General features: G+C 35.4%; 1 protein-coding gene across 1 annotated transcript; it reads right to left on the reverse strand.

Annotated features, from left to right (window-relative positions):
- Positions 1-17,570: 17,570 nt before the first annotated feature.
- LOC130946410 (MLP-like protein 43) lies at positions 17,571-20,254 on the reverse strand. Its single transcript, XM_057875149.1, has 2 exons — positions 19,994-20,254; positions 17,571-18,125 (listed from the first exon to the last, which is right to left on the reverse strand). Exons 1-2 carry the CDS (start codon positions 20,181-20,183, stop codon positions 17,854-17,856), a joined length of 462 nt encoding a protein of 153 aa, XP_057731132.1. The 5' UTR covers positions 20,184-20,254; the 3' UTR covers positions 17,571-17,853.
- Between the last annotated feature and the right edge of the window lie 985 nt (positions 20,255-21,239).

Genomic DNA, 21,239 nt, shown 5'->3' on the forward strand with positions numbered 1-21,239 from the left:
GCTTGGTGTTTTGAGTTGTGTGGGAATCAGCCAAGGTATGATTTTGATTTCCTTTATGTAATATTTAATGTTTCGTGAACTTTAGACTAGTTGACCTTAAAATAAGATTGAATGTTTTGGATGTATGTTTAATTGTATGTAATTTTGATGTTTGATGATAAGTTGTACGATGGTGATGATGATATGAAATTTTGGGATGTGGGATATAAGATATTATTGATGTTGATTGTTGTCATTTAGTGACTATGGAGGATGATGATGAATGTTATGATTTATTGTTGTTGATGAGGGTTTGTTGATATTGTTGACGATTAATGATGAATATTGATGTTGTTGGTAATGGATGGTGAGTGTTGATATTGTTGATAAATGATGTGAATTATGAATTTCGATGATGATAAATTGATGCTTGGATGGATAAGTGTTAAAGGAGTCGATAGATTGGGATATTAAAGGTTGGATGTTGTATGGTTGAATAATAATGAAATTTATGAGTTTTTGTGTGAATTAGGTTGAATTTAGAGTTGGAAGAGGTGAGTATTAAATGGTTTAGATGATTGAATGATCGATATGGTTGAGGAGTGTTTAGTATGGATTCTTGAGTATTTTGGTATTGTTAGGTTGTGAATAGTTTGGTTTTGAATTGAGAGTTTTGGTAAATTCGAGTTTAAAGGTTTTTGGTAAAAATGGATTTTTGGCCAACTTTGGCGGATTATATCTTGAACCTCAGTTTTTGAAATTGATTGGATTTTGTATCAAATTAATGATAATTTAAAGAGCTGTAAAATGGTATAGATTTTGTGTAAATCGGAATTTTGTAGAAAAAGATATGAACGTTGGAAGTCTGAGTTAAAAATCTAATTTCTGTGATGTTGCAGAAAATTTGGAAAACCTGTCATGTGTGCCCACGCACACCTCTGTGCGTATGCACAGAACAGAGTGGGTGTTTCAAGTTATGCGTATGCACAACACCATGCATACACACAGGTCGGGAAAGCCTTCTGGTGTGTGCGTACGCACACAACTCTGTGCGTACGCTCAAGCCCTGTTTTTCACCTAAAACTCTATTTTTAACTATTTTACCTTCTCGACAAGCTTGCAAACTTCCGTAACACTTGTTTAAAACCTTTTTGCCAGTTATAGGATCTTGAATCAAGGGAGAAATAATAAAAGAATAAAAAGGGGTATTTAGTTATGAGTTTAGAGCCGGTGACTTAGGTTTGGAAGGTTTGTATAATTTCTAGTTTGAGTGGTGAGTGTTGAGTTGTGAAGTATATGATAGAAGAGATTTTTGAGAAGTTGGAAACCGATGATGGTTATGATGAATTGAGGGCTTGGAAATGAATGATGAAATTATTGAATTATATGGGAGAGTGCGGAGTCTATATCTCCGGCATGACAGTTTTTCTATTGCATGAGTGTGCGGGGCCTATACCAACCTTTTTAGCTAGTTTATATCTTATATTTTGATTAACTAATTTTAAAGTTTCTTTGTTGCAGCTACACTTTATATGGGATGCTGAGCACAATCTTACCATCAGATATATATTTCACCATGGAATGGGTCGGCGACTCCAGCAGATATTAGAGGATGTTCGTGAAGGATGGGACCACCTGATGAGCTGGCTTCGACTAGAGATAAAGAAGGCTCTGTTATTCATCAGGAGACCGATGAGGGGTTCAGGCATCGACGTCTCACAAACAGAGCTAACAGAGCATCAGTCAGGTCGTCCAAGTATACCGGCGGCTCAACGACCTTCATGAAGACTAAGGTCAAGCTAGTGTGTAGTGACTTTAATTTTGTTAATAACTTAATTATATTCTTTTGCATATCATTACTAGGAGTCCTAATCATATTGTTTCAATGCAACATGTGTAGTCAAAGTCGTTGGATCGCGAGACGATATTGGCGGAGATGTTCAAGTATACCCACATCTTGAAGGAGAACAAAGCGAGATTTGCTGATTAGCGGTCTCAGGACCATTATGCGAGTAAACATACATTTGATCTTCTGGTATAAAATTATTAGAGATTGACTGTATATCTGTCGTACTAATCACAATAACTTGTGTTACATAGGATCCCTACACACAGAGACTAGAGGCCGCGACTTAGCAGTCTCAGCAAAGTGGAGAGGACGCCGTCGATGGCTCTGCAGCTTTAGTCATCGATCCCAATGCAGTTTGACGCGAGACTTCCTCAGCTCTGCACAAGAACCGTGTATATGGGTTGGGATCGTTCTTCGCCAGTAGCCTCCACACCTCCATGTTGAGGTCATCGTCAGGCTCTACAACCAGTCGAGGTAGCGAGCCCAAAAAAGGCGTGAATTTGAGGCTGCCTGTGCAGGAGCTCCAACGCAGCCTTCACCAGCAGGTTCAGGAGCTGAGCGATTATCGGGAGATGTATTAGGAGATTGTCACACGCGTAACGGATATGGATGACCTCAGGCTAGAGTGGAGGGAGCAGCTAGAGCGACTTCAGCGTATGGAGGCTCAGATGGAGGTATACTAGACTCAGATGCGCGCCGCTGTTATCATCCCTACTGGTGGCACACAGACGTCACCGCCTTCTATGCCGCCTCCTCAGGGCCAGTAGACTGACGACGATGACAACAATGACTACATGGATCTATAGTTATTAATGTTTCGTTTTATTGTTTCATTGTATTTATTTGTTGTACTTGACTTTTAATTTATTTAAACATTGTATTATTTATTTTAAATAATAGCTTTTCATTATTTATGAATTGACCATTAATTGTGTGAAAAATAAATTTAAACTAAAAGTTAAAATTAACTATTATTTCAATTTTTTTTAAAAATTGACATTTTTTACCGTGGGAATAATCTGACAGTAATAGTACGAGAAACAACTAACATTTTTTTGCCGCCAACAATACCATTAAAAAAATTTGCCGGTAACCAATTGGTTTTCCAAGTTAATAATTCATTATTGCAGAATTTAACAGTAATTATCATCAAATAAAAAATTTTAACGATAAATATTTACTAACAAAATTTATACCATCTGATTCATTCTTACGGAAATTTTAATATCGTCAAAATTTTTCATGTTTCTAACGGAAAATCTGACGGCAAATGTGCAATCTAGCCTCTGACAAATGTGAATACAATGTATATTTTTTGAAATTATATATATATATGAGAAAAATTGAATGTTGCTTTTCTTTTTTCTTTCTTATCATCTTTACAGTAATAGGGGTGGAGTGTGCTGCTCCTGAATGAATAAGGGTTTAGTGAAGAGTGATATTAAGGTTAATATTATGGACTATACTTTTCTACTTGAGTTAAAAAAAAAATTTTTTTTTTCATTCTTATTAATTTTATTTGTCATCGTATCTATGTAATATCATTTCTTTTCTATATTTTTTTTACCAAAGTTTTTTAGTTTTATACTAAGTTATACCTATGTCTAAAATATTACTAAAAATAAAATATAACACATAAAATCTAAAATGAATATATACTAAAAGATATTGTTACGGTAGGTAACCGGAGATTAGTCCAATGGATGGCGTTCGGCGGCCCAAGTGTATAATAGAGGAGGACTCCAGGTAGGTTCGCAACTCGGGAGGCTCCGTCCGACTTGTGCTCGCGTGTGAATGGGGGGTGGTACCTGCAAAGACACTCCGATGCCTAAGTTAGCAAGAGTGTGAGCAGATCTTAGAGAGTATTGGACTTAGAGATACCTGAGGGGTGCCAGTGTATTTATAATGGTGAGCCAATAACCACCGTTGGTGTAGTGCCGTATCTTTAGGGTGGTAACCGTCCCCATTATCTTGGGGAGGTTAAGATATGGCTTTATGAGGCGGTTAGAGAGATTTTAGGGGCGGTTACTCATTTGAATGAGTATTTATCTGCCAGCTAATCTCACATCCGACCTCTTCAGACCAAGTCGTGGTTGATACCGACTTCTTATGTGAAAGTCGGTATTTTGTAAGGCTTATCCTATTGGATTAGGCCTTTCGGTTGGACCTGGGCCCTTATCATTGGGCCAGGGTATGAACAGTGCCCCTACTTGAGCCCAAATTTTCTTTAAAGTTTGGGTTCAAGTATTCAACTCGGGTTCGTAATCGACTTATTTGAGAGAATACGGATCTTGGAAACCGACGTGATTTTCGCGACCTTTGATTTCTGATAGTTATGTCAATTCAAGCGTCGTGTCCGTTGAGGGATCATTTAGGGATTGAGGGCTTTGGTAACGGTGCAGTCTCATTAATGACTGCCTCGCTTTTTACCATTATGCCCCTTAGCCTTTTTTATAAATACTTTCCCTCTCTTTCCATTTTCCGTTTCTGCAATCTTTCAAACTTTCTCCTTATCTTGTTCGTACTGCATCCTTGCGTTCGAAGACTTCTGTTCTTCTCCAACCTCCATTTTCGGATAAAGGTTAGTTTTGCTTTTTTCATGCCATGCTTTATGTTTGCATGTTTTGTTTTGCGAGTAGATAGGTTGACCTGTAGATTCTAGTTTCGAATCTCTCTTCTTTAGTGGCCGTATTTTTTGATTTTCTTTTTCTTTTTCCTTTTTGTAGGTTTTCTGCCACTTTCTTCTTTATAAAAAATGGCTTCTGTAGACATTCTTTCTCAGTGGGTTGACGATACGGTCCTTGGGGAGGAACCGTTGGTTGACGCTGAGTTCATCACCCACCTTCGTACTCATCATAGGCTCTGTACTTCGGACGAGGACAAGCCCAAATATGAACTGATAATCCCGGGTCCTGAAGACCGGGTCTGTTTTGGGAGAGCTAATGAGGCGGCCCCTCATTTTTTCTTCATGTATGAATGCATGATCACCCGTTTGGGTGTTTTTCTTCCTTTCTCTGATTTCGAGATATCCGTTTTGCACCACTGTAAGGTTGCCCCTACTCAACTCCACCCCAATTCATGGGATTTTTTGAAGATTTACCAGTTTATAAGCCACGCTCTGGACTTCCCGACTTCCTTGAGAATCTTCTTTTATCTTTTCCATATGACTAAGCCCTTTAGTGGGCTAAACAACAAACAACAATGGGTATCCTTCCGAGCCATTCAAGGTCGGAGGATTTTCACCCTTTTTGACGAATCTTTCCACGACTTCAAAAATTTCTTCTTCAAGGTTCAAGCCGTAGAGGGTCACCACCCCTTTTTTCTGGACGAGCATTCCTCCCCTCGCTTTCCCCTTTATTGGCTGCCGGCCACCCCTTGTGAAAAGATTGGTCTAGATGACCTAGACGAGGTGGAGGCGGCTATTGCGGGGTTTTTCCGAGAAGCATGGGGGAGGGCCCCATACTTGGATACGAGGAAAATCCTCCAGGGGACGTCGGTCTTTGTTCAATCTTGCATAGGTAGTGCATGCATTTCTTGTTTCCGAGTTGCATTTTGCCGACTTGTATTTTACCGACTTGTAACTTGGTTGTTCCTTTTGTAGATATGGCAAAGAAAAATGCTCAAGAGTCCTACCAACGGGTGCAGGAAGCCAAGGCAAAGTCCCGGGCCAGGTCCGGGGGTTCCAAGGCGGTCGTCTCTCCTCCTCCTCCTCCTCCTCCTAGAAATGTGGGTACTCCCTCTCAACCTCTTATCATCTCTTCCTCCTCAAGTTTGGCTCGACCACTCCCTTCTGCCCCACTACTTTCCGAGCCAGAGAAGAAGAAGCGCAAGACTTCAGAGTCTGGCCCTTCTTGGGAAGGTGGGGTTAAGGCGGATGCTTTTGCATTCGTCCGAAAGAACATCTATCCTCTCATAAATATGGATGATGTTTCTGTTCGAAAACACCTTGCCACTCTGGCCGAAGAAAGTTTTAGGGCGGCGGGAGTTTGTGGCAAACTTTTGGACATGTTTGAGAAGACTCCTCTCAGCTCCTTGGGGACTTCCTCGAAGGTTGAGGAGCTAGAGGAGAGGCTTCTTTTATTTGAAAAACATCAAAAGGAGTTGAAGGAGGAGAGGGATAAGTTGAGGAAGGAGAGAGATGACCTCCGGGAGAAGGAGAGCCAGCTGCGAGCCCAATGTACTATGGAGGTAAATCTAAGGAAGGCAGCCCAGGAGAGTTACCAAAGCCTATTTAAAGATATGGTGGAGGTGAAGAAGGATTTGTTGAACTCTCAGAATGCCTATGCTGACTTGGAGGACTCTATCGCCGATGCCGCCGAGGAGTCTTGGAGAATTTTCCTGGAGCAGGTCAGGGTTATAGCCCCCGACTTGGATCTTTCTCCATTACATCCTGACAAAGTGGTGATTGATGGCGCCATTGTTGATCCTCCTGCTCCCGAGGTCCTTTCTGAGTCAGACCTAAAGACTCGGGGGCAGAGGATTATAGAGTCTCCTCCTTATTCCGCAGATCCACCGAGTTCTTCAACCCTTGCTCCGACTTCCTCTTTGGCTCCTCCTCCCGGTCCTGGTGGTGTTCCTCCTGGTGGTGGTGATTCCTCTACTCCGTCCAAGAAATGACTTTTTATTTTTGTGGCTATATGGGGGCCCGGCCTGTGGGTCCCCCCTTTTTAAACTTCTATTTATTTGCTGGTGGTTGTGAACAATTTGCTTCTGGCCTTTCAAGGCCGTAAACAAAATATTCTGTTTGTTGCCCTTTTTTGGATAAGGGTTTTAAACAAAATAAATGCCCTTTTTGGATAAGGGTTTTCTAATCGAAGTAGGTGCCCCTTTTTGGATAAGGGTTTAAGTTACTTTGCGCGTGCACATGCTTTTCTATTTTGAAATATGTTTGATCTTTTCGAAAAAACTTTTTGCTAGCTTGTATTATTTTCTCGAGCCTTTTTCGTGGAAAGGCTTGTATGCAAGCTTTAAATTTTTCAGGTTGTCATATCTCTTTTGTTATCCTTTATACTCGACTTTGCTTTAGTGAGTTTTTATGACTTAGGTTATTTTTGCGATGCGTTTTTCTTCTACTCGGTGTTATACTCCGATCTGTGGATCAATGTTTTCCAAGTTTCCCTACTCGGGATCACTTTCCGACTTATGAGTCGGGTTGGTTCCCGAGTTTTTTACGATCGACTTATATAACCTCTTTACACCGACTTGTACCTCGTCGTTTTATCCTGACGACCATCTAGGTTGGTTCATGGGATTTTCACGCTTTGTCGAGCTTAAGTCGGCGCGTTTCGTAGAAAGACTTAGAAAAATAAAGGAGGATATTATAAGAGATATTATGAATGAAAAAAGATCTTTATTAATCGGGAAGGTACCTTTTTGCTACTAAGGGTCTTGACAGTATATTTTCCCTTAGCCTCTACTATGATGCCTCGTTAAAAACCCTTCTCCAGAAAAAACCCTTTTGGGAAAAAATCATGAAGTTGGGAAAAGAGTACATCAGGGAGTAAAGTTCGCTTTTAACTATAGTACCTTTTTAAATTACAAGCATGCTACGACCTTGGTAACTCAGTGCCATCCAGGTCGGTTATTTTATAATAACCTTTTCCCAACACTTCCTTGATTTTGTATGGCCCTTTCCAATTTGCGGCGAGCTTTCCATCTCCTGATTTGTTGACTCCAATGTCGTTTCTGATTAGGACCAAGTCATCTAAGGCAAATGTTCTTCGAATGACTTTCTTGTTGTATCTGGTAGTCATCCTTTGCTTTAATGCTGCTTCTCTTATCTGGGCATCTTCTCGGACTTCGGGGAGCAAGTCGAGCTCCTCTTTGTGCCCCTGTATGTTTTCGACCTCATCATGGAGAATTACCCTTGGGCTTTGCTCATTGATTTCTATAGGAATCATGGCTTCTACGCCGTAGACTAGTCGGAAGGGTGTTTCTCCTGTGGCAGATTGGGGGGTTGTCCTGTAAGCCCACAGCACTTGGGGGAGCTCTTCCGCCCAAGCTCCCTTTGCTTCCTGTAATCTCTTCTTCAAACCTGCCAGTATGACCTTGTTAGCTGCCTCGGCTTGCCCATTTGCTTGTGGGTGTTCTACCGAGGTGAATTGATGTTTTTCATACTGGCTACCAGACTTCTGAAGGTGGCGTCGGTGAACTGAGTCCCATTATCTGTGGTGATGGAATAAGGTATTCCATACCTTGTGATAATGTTTTTGTAGAGGAACCTGCGACTTCTTTGAGCGGTGATAGTAGCTAGTGGTTCTGCTTCTATCCACTTTGTGAAGTAATCTATTCCCACGATCAAGTATTTGACTTGCCCTGGTGCTTGGGGAAAAGGACCTAACAAATCCATTCCCCATTTTGCAAAAGGCCAGGGGAAAGTTATACTGATGAGCTCTTCTGGTGGAGCCACGTGGAAATTTGCATGCATCTGACATGGCTGGCATTTTTTCACAAAGTCTGTTGCATCTTTCTGCAAGGTCGGCCAATAGAATCCTGCTCGGATCACTTTTCTGGCCAGCGACCTCGCTCCGAGATGGTTTCCGCAGATCCCACTATGTACTTCCTCCAACACCTCGGTGGTTCTTGAGGTCGGTACGCACTTCAGCAATGGCGTTGATATTCCTCTTCTGTAGAGGACATTTCTCACCAAAGTATAATGTTGTGCTTCCCTTCGGATCTTTTTAGCCTCTTTCTCCTATTTGGGGAGGATGTCGAATTTCAGGTATTCGACTAAGGGGTTCATCCATCCGAGGTTTAGGCCGACTACCTCAAGTACCTCTTGTTGATCCCCTGTTTTTGATACCGAGGGCTCTTGGAGGGTTTCTTGGATCAGGCTTCTATTGTTTCCTCCGGGTTTGGTACTTGCTAACTTGGATAGGGCGTCAGCTCTGCTATTTAGATCCCGAGTTATGTGCTTAACCTCGGTTTCCGCAAAGTGCCCCAAATGTTCCAAGGTTTTTTCCAAGTATTTCTTCATATTGGGGTCCTTCGCCTGATATTCTCCACTTATTTGGGAAGTCACCACTTGTGAGTCGCTGTAGATCATCACCTTTGTAGCGCCAACTTCTTCTGCTAACTTTAATCCGGCAATCAAGGCTTCATATTCTGCCTGATTGTTTGAAGCCGGAAATTCAAATTTTAAGGAGACCTCTATCTGGGTTCCTTTTCCATCTACCAATATTATACCTGCGCCGCTCCCTGTTTTGTTGGAGGATCCGTCTACATAGAGCTCCCATGTAGTCGGTTTTTCCTCTTGTTCTCCTGCATATTCTGCAATGAAGTCGGCGAGGCATTGGGCTTTGATTGCTGTCCGAGTTTCATATCTCAAATCGAACTCGGAGAGCTCTATCGCCCATTGAACCATTCTCCCTGCAACATCCGTTTTTTGGAGGATTTGCTTCATGGGTTGGTTTGTACGGACTCTTATTGTATGAGCCTGAAAGTAAGGTCGTAGCCTTCGTGAGGCTATCACTAAGGAGTAGGCAAACTTTTCTAGTTTGTGGTACCTTAGCTCAGGGCCTTGTAGAACCTTACTGGTAAAGTAGACCGGGTGTTGACCGACCTCGTCTTCTCTGATCAGGGCTGATGAGACAGCCCTGTTTGCCACGGATAGGTATAGGACAAGGTCTTTTCCCGGTACTGGTCGGGTTAAGATAGGAGGTTGGTTTAAGAATTTTTTGAACTCTTGGAACGCCTCCTCGCATTCCGGAGTCCATTCAAACTGGCATCCCTTCCTTAATAAGGAGAATAATGGAAGGGATTTTAGTGCCGATCCTGCCAAAAATCTGGAGAGGGCTGCAAGTCGGCCATTGAGCTGTTGAACCTCTCTTAAGCAAGTCGGGCTCTTCATTTTTAGGATGGCTCTGCATTTGTCGGGATTGGCCTCAATCCCTCTTTGTGTTAGCATGAAGCCTAGAAATTTCCCTGCTTCTACTGCGAAGGCGCATTTTGCGGGATTTAGTCTCATCCCATGCAACCTCATAGTGTTGAAGACTTGTGAGAGGTCGGTTAAGAGGTCGACTTCTTGCTTGGTTTTTACCAACATGTCGTCGACGTATACCTCCATTAAGCTCCCTAGATGGGGGGAAAACACTTTGTTCATCAGCCTTTGGTACGTGGCCCCTGCATTCTTCAGTCCGAATGGCATGACCACGTAGCAATAGTTGGCTTTTGGTGTGATGAACGATGTTTTCTCTTGATCGGGTTCATGCATCGGGATTTGGTTATATCCCGAGTAGGCATCCATGAATGATAGGTATTGGTACCCCGAGCTGGAGTCCACCAGGGTATCAATATTCGGTAGAGGATAAGGGTCCTTAGGACATGCCTTATTCAGGTCGGTATAGTCGACGCACATTCTCCATTTACCATTTTGTTTTTTGACTAGCACTACATTGGCTAGCCATGTTGGGTATTTGACCTCTCTAATAAAGCCGGCTTCCAGGAGCGCCTGTACTTGTTCTTCTACTATTGAGGCTCGTTCTGGGCCGAGCTTGCGTCTTCTTTGCTGTACAGGTCGGGACCCTGGGAAAACCGAGAGCTTGTGGGACATGAGCTCGGGATCAATCCCGGGCATGTCGGAAGCCTTCCATGTGAAGAGGTCGGAATTAGTTCTTAGGAGTTCTCCCAACCTTTGTTTTAGGGTTTCCCCTAGGTTGGCTCCTATGTAAGTGTTTTTTCCTTCCTCTTCACCGACTTGTATCTCCTCGGTTTTTTCTCCCGGTTGGGGCCGTAGTTCTTCTCTGGTTCTTGCTCCACCCAACTCTATGGTGTGGACTTCTTTGCCCTTTCCTCTCAGGTTTAGGCTTTCGTTATAGCACTTCCTTGCCAATTTCTGATCTCCCCTCACCGTTGCTATTCCCCCGGGAGTTGGGAATTTCATGCAGAGGTGAGGAGTTGATACCACTGCTCCAAGGCGATTAAGGGTAGTTCTGCCGATTAAGGCATTGTAGGCTGACCCTTCCTCGATGACTATAAAGTCTATGCTCAGAGTCCTTGATTTTTCCCCTTTTCCAAAAGTGGTGTGAAGGGGTAAAAATCCCAGTGGCTTTATTGGCGTATCCCCTAACCCGTATAGGGTGTCGGGGTAAGCTCTAAGCTCTTTTTCGTCTAACCCTAGCTTGTCGAAGGCCGACTTGAAAAGGATGTCCGCCGAGCTTCCTTGGTCTACTAGGGTTCTGTGGAGATGGGCGTTGGCTAGGATCATAGTTATCACCACGGGATCATCATGCCCGGGGATTATCCCTTGCCCATCTTCTTTCGTGAACGAGATGGTGGGGAAGTCGGGTGTCTCTTCCTCGACTTGGTAGACTCTTTTGAGATGTCTTTTGCGAGAAGATTTGGTGATTCCACCTCCCGCAAATCCTCCTGAGATCATGTGGATGTGTCTCTCAGGGGTCTGTGGTGGAGGATCTCTCCTGTCCATATCATCTCGCTTTCTCTTTCCATGGGTGTCCGACCTCTCCATGAGATATCTGTCAAGCCGACCTTCTCTAGCCAGCTTTTCTATCACATTTTGAGGTCGTAACAGTCGTTGGTGGAGTGACCATATATTTTATGGTACTCGCAATACTCGCTGCGACTTCCCCCTTTTTTATTTTTAATAGGTCTTGGGGGTGGCAGCCTTTCGGTGTTGCAAATCTCTCTGTATACGTCCACTATAGAAGTCTTTAGAGGAGTATAAGAGTGATACTTCCTGGGCCTCTCGAGACCGAGTTCTTCCTTCTTTTTGACTTCCCTTTCTCTCTCCCTAGAGGAGGAAGTGGGTCCAGGTCGTGAACTCAGGTCTCTTAGCTTTGCATTCTCTTCCATGTTGATGTACTTTTCGGCCCTTTCTTGTACATCACTTAGAGAGACGGGGTGTCTTTTAGATATGGACTGTGAGAAGGGACCTTCTCTGAGTCCATTGACTAACCCCATTATTACTGCCTCTGTGGGCAGGTCTTGGATCTCTAAACATGCCTTATTGAACCTTTCCATGTAGGCTCGTAAAGACTCTCCGACCTCCTGCTTTATTCCCAGGAGGCTGGGTGCATGTTTTACCTTATCTTTTTGGATTGAGAACCTCATCAAGAATTTCCTTGAGAGGTCTTCAAAACTAGTGATGGATCTTGGGGGAAGGCTATCGAACCACTTCATCGCTGCTTTCGATAAAGTGGTCGGGAAAGCCTTGCATCTCGTAGCGTCGGAGGCATCAGCTAGATACATCCGACTTTTGAAGTTGCTAAGGTGATGCTTTGGATCCGTAGTTCCATCATAGAGGTCCATATCAGGGCTTTTGAAGTTCCTTGGAACTTTTGCCCTCATTATGTCCTCGCTGAAGGGATCTTCTCCGCCCGGGAGTTGATCTTCGCCTTCGTCGCGGGAGTTCTTGAGGGAGGATTCTAGCTGTAAGAGTTTTCTTTCTAACTCTTTTCGCCGCTCCATCTCCTCTTTAAGGTACCTTTCGGTTTCCTTTTGTTTCTCCCGTTCTTGTTCCAATTGCTCTAGGCGGCTATGAACCAATCCTATTAGTTCAGCTACGTGAGCTGGTCCGCCTTTTTCTGATTCACGCCCATCTGAGGAATTTACCTTCGGATTCTTTACTCCGGAGGTACCCTCTCTATGTTGATCATTGTCTTGATGTTGGGCTGTGTCTTCATTGTCATTGCCCATGTCTAGATTCTCTTGCTCAGAATCCGTTTCGACATGGCCTTCTTCATGGGATCTTTCTGCCATCGAGGGATGATCTCGCGGGTCCCCGGCAACGGCGCCAATGTTACGGTAGGTAACCGGAGATTAGTCCAATGGATGGCGTTCGGCGGCCCAAGTGTATAATAGAGGAGGACTCCAGGTAGGTTCGCAACTCGGGAGGCTCCGTCCGACTTGTGCTCGCGTGTGAATGGGGGGTGGTACCTGCAAAGACACTCCGATGCCTAAGTTAGCAAGAGTGTGAGCAGATCTTAGAGAGTATTGGACTTAGAGATACCTGAGGGGTGTCAGTGTATTTATAATGGTGAGCCAATAACCACCGTTGGTGTAGTGCCGTATCTTTAGGGTGGTAACCGTCCCCATTATCTTGGGGAGGTTAAGATATGGCTTTATGAGGCGGTTAGAGAGATTTTAGGGGCGGTTACTCATTTGAATGAGTATTTATCTGCCAGCTAATCTCACATCCGACCTCTTCAGACCAAGTCGTGGTTGATACCGACTTCTTATGTGAAAGTCGGTATTTTGTAAGGCTTATCCTATTGGATTAGGCCTTTCGGTTGGACCTGGGCCCTTATCATTGGGCCAGGGTATGAACAGATATATATATGTGTTTAAAAGAAAATTTTTGAAAAGTCTAAAATTTTTAAATTCTTAATAAATTTATTTCATATTAAGAGATTATAAACTGTCGAAAGATTTTAGTCAAATAATTATAATTATAATATAACACTAATAAAAACCTTAGTAAAAAATTATAATTTAACATACTATTTAATATTATAAGAATATAATTTAATTAATTATATTTTTATTTTGTGTATTTATTTATAATTTTATATATTATTATATAATTTTTTTATTATTTTGTTGAATTACGGTTAAATCTATTAAACTTTTAAACTGATAAATTAATAATTCGAATAGTTTAATAACTATTCGATTTTCATAACCTTAATTACAAAATGCTATGTTATGTACAAAATTTTTAGAATGTAGCTAGTTGGCCTTTTTTTTAAAACAAAACAAAATATGATAATTTTATAAGAGAAAGTTAGAATGGGCCAAAAAATGGACCAAACAAGCGAATACATTTTTTTTCTTTGAAAAAAAAATTACATTTTGGTCAACCGCTTTAATTTTTAACAATTTACCACTATTTAAATTAGGTGGCTACTCCAATAAAAATTTAATGATTATTATTATGTAAAAATATATTATTTTAATTATTAAATGATAAATTATAATAAAAGTTGATTTTATTTAAAATAAAAGTATTATCTTTATTTAAAATATTACAAAATAAATAAATTACACTTTTTAAATAAAGATCATCATAAAAAAATATTTTTAACAAGAGTAGTTGCCTTTAGATTATTACCTACATACAATTAAGGATGATAATTTAAACTGATGATCCAACTAGATCTGCTTCATTTTGTCTTATTTAGAGCAGAATAATAATTTTTAATTGTTAACTAGATTTTGAGACAAAAATAAATAAAACCTCCTAATTACTTTTGTATCGGTGTAGATAGTAATGGTCCTGCTTCAAACTTGCTTATAATATCCACTATGAACATAAAATACATTAATAATAATAATAATAATAATAATAATAATAATAATAATAATAATAATAATATAACACACACTTGATGAACCCTAATTTCTAATCTATATATAACCACTGCAAAGAAAAATGTTTTATTGTCAAGAGTATAGTGTGTGACAAATATTTAGAGAGATAAGAATTGAGGACAATGTCTTATAAATTGTGTTTGTTTGTAGAGACAGGACACTGAAACAGGGATACTGAGACACAAAATCATGTTTGACAGAGGAGACATGAACAGAGATAATGTGTTTAGAAACACTGAATTAGTGTATTTTGTGTCCATCATGACAGAAAGGACATAGAGACACTAACAAGGAATACAACTTATTTTTTATTTTTCTTTTATTATTCTTATTAATTTTTCATAATTATATTTTTTATTGTTATATTTTTCGTCTCAAAATTTTTGAATGAAAAAAAAAAGAAAATAAATTAAATTTTCATAATTTATTCTAGTTTATCACTAAATAGAATACAAGAATACAAAAATTTGTGTCTCTATCCATCAGTATCTTGTCATGTCCTATTCTCAGTATCTTGTCCTGTCCTGTTCTCAGAAACAAACGCAACCATAATGTTAAGGTAAATTTCAGTGTGTTTTGTTCCTAAAGCATGTGAAGGAATTTATTGATTAAATATGACAAATGTGATTATGATGATGGGCTTTCAGGTTTGAATTTTTTTTTTTTTTATAAAATACTATCCATTTTGGGTAATGTCATATTCACAAAATGGTTATATTTTTATTTTACATTAAAATGCGTACTAATTATTCATATGCTTTAGACTTATTTTGGCTAAATTCATATATGAAACATAAGTAAAATGAAAACATCCCTATTTAATTTTATAGAAAAAAAATAAAAAATTCATCAATTGTTAATTAAGGACTAATGTAAGTAGGTTTATCAATATGTTAAAAAACAAAACAAAAATAATGAGTTGTCATCTAATCAATTTTTCCTCCTCATGATAAACGTATTTTTTCTAATTAAAAAGCAAAAAAAAAATAATGAGTTGTCACCTAATCAATTTTTCCTCCTCATAATAAACGTATATTTTCTGTTAAATTTTTTTGAATTTTTTTATTAATTAATACAAAAATAGTTGCTATGTAATTTGCTTAGTTAGGTGATTTAGAGTTCAATGACAATATTAATAAATTATTTGGTCTTTACCTTTAAAATGAGATAATATTTATGTCATTATAAAAATCTCTAATTAAAATTTTAAACAAAAGCTAACACACAAATGTTAAATTTTTGGATTAAAGATTGGCATTTAAGAATTAGGAATTAGAATTTATGGTTCAGGGGATAATATTAGATTTAGGAATTGGTTCATGATTTAGAATGGTTTAGGTTTTAAATTTTATCCATGTTTTCTTTACAGTTAGAATTTAAAAATAAAAGTTAAAAATTTAGGGTTTAAAATTTATGATTTACAATTTAGGATTTAAATTTAGGGTTTAAGATTTATGGATTAGGATTTAGAATGTACGATTTAAGATTTAGAATATGCAGTGTAAGATTTAGCGTTAAATATTTATAAATGAGTGTTTACGATTTAGGCGATATATGTTTAGTATTTAAAGTATTAATTTAAATAAACATTTTGAAATAATTATTAAAATATAGTAGAAATACAATTAGAATAATAATTACTTAGTAATAAAAATTTTAATTAGTAATATATACTTTAAAAAATATATTAATTTATTTATATATGTTAATGTATATACATAATTTAATTTATTTATATATAAATAATTATATATACATATTAATAAGTTTATTTTTTTATGTATAAATAAAAGAAATTAATTCATAAAAAAGAAGAGTATACCTTCTATGTGAGTTTAGAGGAGTTATTTTGGTGAGTATATATAGTCTTTTTGTAAGTTTAGCAACTCACAAAAACACAGTTTAAAATTCAGTGGGAAAAAAAGGGTTATATATTAGTCCTTATTTGATAGTTGATAAATTTTTTGTATTTTTTTTTATAAAATTACATGGGACGTTTTCATTTTGTTTATGTTTCGTATATGAATTTAACTAAAATAGGTCTAAAGTATATAAATATTTAGTACGTATTTTAATGTAAAACAAAAATATAACTATTTTATAAATATGAAATGACCCCCAATTGATAAAATTTTACAAAAATCATTTAAACGGAGGCCCATCATCATAATTACATTTGCCATGCTTAATCAATAATTTCTCCTCTTGACAAAAAAAAAATCAATAATTCTTCATTCACGTGCTTTAGCCTTTAAGGAACAAAGCACACTAAAACTTACTTGAATATAATCAGACATTATCCTCAACTCTTCTTTTTGATACTTATCACATGCTACTCTTGACAATAAAAATATATAGATATAGAAAGAATCTTTTTTCTACATCATAAAATTCACCAAACAAAATAATGGTGAAATAAAATTTTTAACTGTTGATGTAAATATATGATAGTATCAAATTTTAAATATAAAAATTATTTATGATTTTAAATAATATATTAAGTGATATCTAAATATTTTTGAGTAAAATACCAAAATTAACTATCAAAATATATAGATTATGATACTAATAAATCTGATTATGAATTAAAATTAAATTATACCCACATATATATCGATTTAGATGGACTATACTTTACAAATTATCCAAATTTTAAAAAATTATTCAAAAATTTTAAATTATTTCTCTTAATCTACCATAACTATCTCCAAACTTTAATCTTATTCCATTCTCAAATTCTAACAATTTGCTTGAAAATTTAACATATTTGTCATTGATAGTAATCGAATTAATATCGATGTAGTATTCATTAAAAATTAGAATAGAAATAGTAAAAAAGATGCAATCAGAAAAGAGTTAAGATCATAAGGTGATCCACCAATAAAGAGATTCCTAGCGGCCTTGTTTGAAGAAGAAGACAAAGCACGAACTTAGGAACAATGTTGTAAATTGAAGAGATTTGAACGAACAAAAAAAGTATGTTTTTTCAAGAACTAATTCTTCTTTGATGATTCCTTTGACAAATCCGATAACAAGCAGTGGGATTTAAAACAATGCAGAGTTGACAGAGAGAGATTGGAGGTAGTGGTCTAGAGAAGGATATTGAAGTGGTGGTGGTTGAGAAATAAAAATTGAAAGTTGAGTAGGGTTAGAGTTTTAAAATGGTTAGGTTAATTAGATTAGGAGGAGTGGTTTGAGAATTTTAAATAATTTTTTTAAATTTGAACAGTGTATTAAGAGAACCTATTTTTTATAGATATAAATAGATTTTAATTTTTTTTTATTATCAGATTTATCAACTCAATAATCTTTTGTAATTAAGTTTAATATTTTACTTAATATTTATATTATTTAAGTTCATCAATTAGTTCTTAGTGATGGATCCTACTATATAATAATTTTAATTACCAAAATAGAAAGCATGTGAATATCCAATTTTTATTTGTAATACAATTACATAAGCTTTTTTCCACATACACGTACATAAGTGTAATCAATAAGCAAAGAAATATGATCAACAATAATATATATAAACATATCCAAGTCGATTATTAATCCATTCAAACAAAGGATAGCAGACGATGCAAACATTCATCCATATTATTCTTCATGACTAAATTCATGCAGTAGTTTAATTAGATAAGTACACAATTTATTAACTTAATTCTTAAACACCTTCTTTGCTTAATTAATGTAGCTTATGCCTGGAGAAGATGGGCATCCAGTTCTTTAGCACATTTGTCAAAGTATTCCATGTAGCCATATGGAGCTTCAACATCTTCATTGACCTTCTCATATTCAACTGTCCATTTAGTCGAAGTACCTCCATTATTGTTCTCAATCACTTGAAAGATAAGCTTAAGGGTCTTATAGTGTTGATCGATATCTCCATCAAAGAATTTGTATACGACTGTCTTGTTCTGCTCATCAATGCTTTCAATAGTCTCTTTGCATGTAGTTACTTTACCATCTATTATAGTGAAGCATTAACAAATTTAAGAAAAAAAAAGAAAGATATATATAATATTAAATATAATTTGTCTATAAAATATTGGGAAAATAAACTATTTGCATGTGAACCCAAATTTTATCGCCATATCTTTACACCTATTTATTTTCTCTCTTGTGGTAATTTCTCTTCACTTTTTTTTCCTTTTCAATTCATGATGTTCTTCATTTCATAACATCTTCTCCCCACATTTTATTATTATTATTATTATTATTATTATTATTATTATTATTATTATTATTATTGTACTATTTTGTTTTTTCTTCTTTTTTTTTGGCATAACATATCAATTTTATTATAAAAAATAGTTTCATTTTTTTGTTTTTCAAGTTATGACATTTGTTTTCAAAAATTTGCACATTTTTTTTGTAAGTTACTACAAGCTTTTTTTTTTTTTAATATATGTAAATTTTTAAATGAAATATGAGTATAAAAATAGTATAAGATCCTAAAAATGTTTGCTTCCATTTTGGTCCTACCTTCCTCTAATTTTTTATGCTTATTATATATAAGTAATAACAACAAAAAAGAATACGCGTTTGTCTTAAAATTATTGAAAAGTATGTTAATTTTTTTTTGTAATTATAATTATAACTAAATCTCTTTCTAGTCTCTATCAATATCATCATTCAACACAATCAATGAACCGAGAAAAAAAAAAAACTAATTAGTATTTGGAAAGAAGCCATATACCAACAAAGAAATTAGAGCAAAACTAAACTGACTCATATATTTATTGGGATAAAAAACGTTTTTAAGTAAACAAAAGAATTATGAAAATAGTAAGGAAAAGTCTAGGGGCAGCAGTTTTATTGAATTTTGGCGTAACCAGCAGAGGAAGGTGAGCCATTGGATGAAATCTCACACCAATCTCACACCATCAAATCATCATTGATGGCTAGTTGATGACTAACAATCACAAAAATTACTGGCCCCTAGCATTGCTCAAATAGTAATGTTAGAGAACTAATTTTTTTAGTGAATATTAGTTAATTTTTTTAAAGTTATTTATATATTTTAATTTTTTTATCTTAGATTATAAATACTTAACTTTAAATATTAAATTATATATCTAAATCCTAAATTTTCAAAAAAAATAGAATTAACAAAAAATTAACTAATATTAACTAACTAAAAATGAGTTTTTTACTATATTTTGGCTTCATAAATATATTGATTAAATTTCAAATAATTGTTTTTTGATAACTTGACGATAGTAATAAAATTTAGAAATAGTTGCACATCACATATACATATGAATTTTACACGTTTTGAGCAAAACTTCATTCGGAGAAAGTACCCCCCACTAACCTATTCTAAGGTGCACGCATCATATATATAGTTCTGTTGGTTGATAATCAAGATCAATAACAACAGAAGAAAAAAAGATGTATTAATTAATCCAAATAAAAAAAGACAATTATATAATCATCTTCTATACTTAAAATTATATTAATTATTTTATTAAAAAAATATAGAAAGTCACCACTTTTATTAAAATTTAGCTAGTATTTAACTAGTAAAAAAAATAAATAATTTCATACCATTAGATATAATCACACACTATTAAAAATATTAATAATAACTAATTAATGAGTATAAATTATAAAATTTATTGGCTTCTAACACTTCTCTTTTATTAATACTATATGATTTAATTATTTTAATAATTAAATTTAATTAAATTAGTTTAATAATTTATTAACACAATAAAAATTAATTTAAAAAAACACATAAAAGAATAAAATAGGCTTCGTAGCTATAAAAAAAACTCATTCTCTATCTAAAGTTTCTTTAACAGTATGTGATAGCATCAAGTGTGTTATTACCTATGACATAAGTCCAGTGTTTGACCGAACCACCGACAGAGTGCCAGTCATGACCTTCATGCAGCTTGGTGGCATGCACTCTTTCACAGACGTTTTGAACATGATGGAGTTTCTTTGTGGCGAGGTCAAAGAACTTTGAAGCAGGTGAGTGGACTGGAATTTCAATGCTAAGCTTACCAGTTAGTGCCATCTCTTGACTAAAGAGGAAACAACTAATATGAAGTAGGAACAAATTATTACTAGACCAGAGATGCAAGGGAAATAGCCTTACAAAGACTTTATATAGAAGCAGCCACTTAGAGACGCGTAAAACGTCTTTTCTTAAAAATGATGTTTTTTAGTAATTAAAATTTAATTTATATAATTGATTAAATTATGTTATTTTTATTAAAATTAAGTTAGACAAATTAATTTAATCGAAAAAATAGTGAATTAAATTTTAAATTAGTCTAAATTAATATTATTTTTTTATAAAAAATGATTACAATATTCTTATTATAGAGAATTATTAAAATACTCTTATTATATATTAATTTTAAAAATTTTAAATTCTAACTCTACGATAGAAAAATAAAGGTCAAAAATTTAGAATTCTCAAAATTAATATATATAATAGAAATATTTTAGTCATTTTCTATAATAGAGTATTATAATAATTTTTAATAAAAAATAATATTAATTTAGACCAGTTCAAGATTTAATTAACCATTTTTCAGTCAAATCAATTTGTCTAGCATAATTTTAATAAAATAACACGAGTTAATCGATTATATATGTTAAATTTTAATTATTAAAAGACATCTTTATAAAAAAATATTTTGAGCGTCTTTACATGAGTGGCTCCCTATATAGAAATACAAGTCTCCTACTATATTGTCAAATAGCTCCCCACAATTAATAATATTGCTTTTATCTAACACTAAAAGTAGTAAAACTGCAAATTAAAATGTTTTTTATTAAAAATATATAAAATTTAAAATTTTAATATATTTGTTAAAAAATTAAAATTTTTTATTAATAATAATTTTATTATATACTCTTAAACATATATTAACTAAATTTTAAATAATAAAATTTATCATAAAATAATTAATTTTTTTATTCAAAATTTTTTAGTTCGACAAATTAAAAATTAATTTATTATAAATTTAAATTTTATTTAAAAATTTATTATCAATTAATTATTCCATGCCTAAAATAAATTCAAATCCCACCTCCTAAAGAATTAGTTGAATTCTTATATAAT

Source organism: Arachis stenosperma, chromosome 8 (genome assembly GCF_014773155.1).
Source record: "Arachis stenosperma cultivar V10309 chromosome 8, arast.V10309.gnm1.PFL2, whole genome shotgun sequence".
NCBI classification, from domain to species: domain Eukaryota; kingdom Viridiplantae; phylum Streptophyta; class Magnoliopsida; order Fabales; family Fabaceae; genus Arachis; species Arachis stenosperma.

Coding starts and splice junctions, on each gene's coding strand:
- LOC130946410 (XM_057875149.1), bottom strand. CDS start 20,183: ATGGCACTAACTGGTAAGCTTAGCATTGAAATTCCAGTCCACTCACCT. Junction 18,126..19,993: donor ACACTGGACTTATGTCATAG/GTAATAACACAC, acceptor TCACTATAATAG/ATGGTAAAGTAACTACATGC.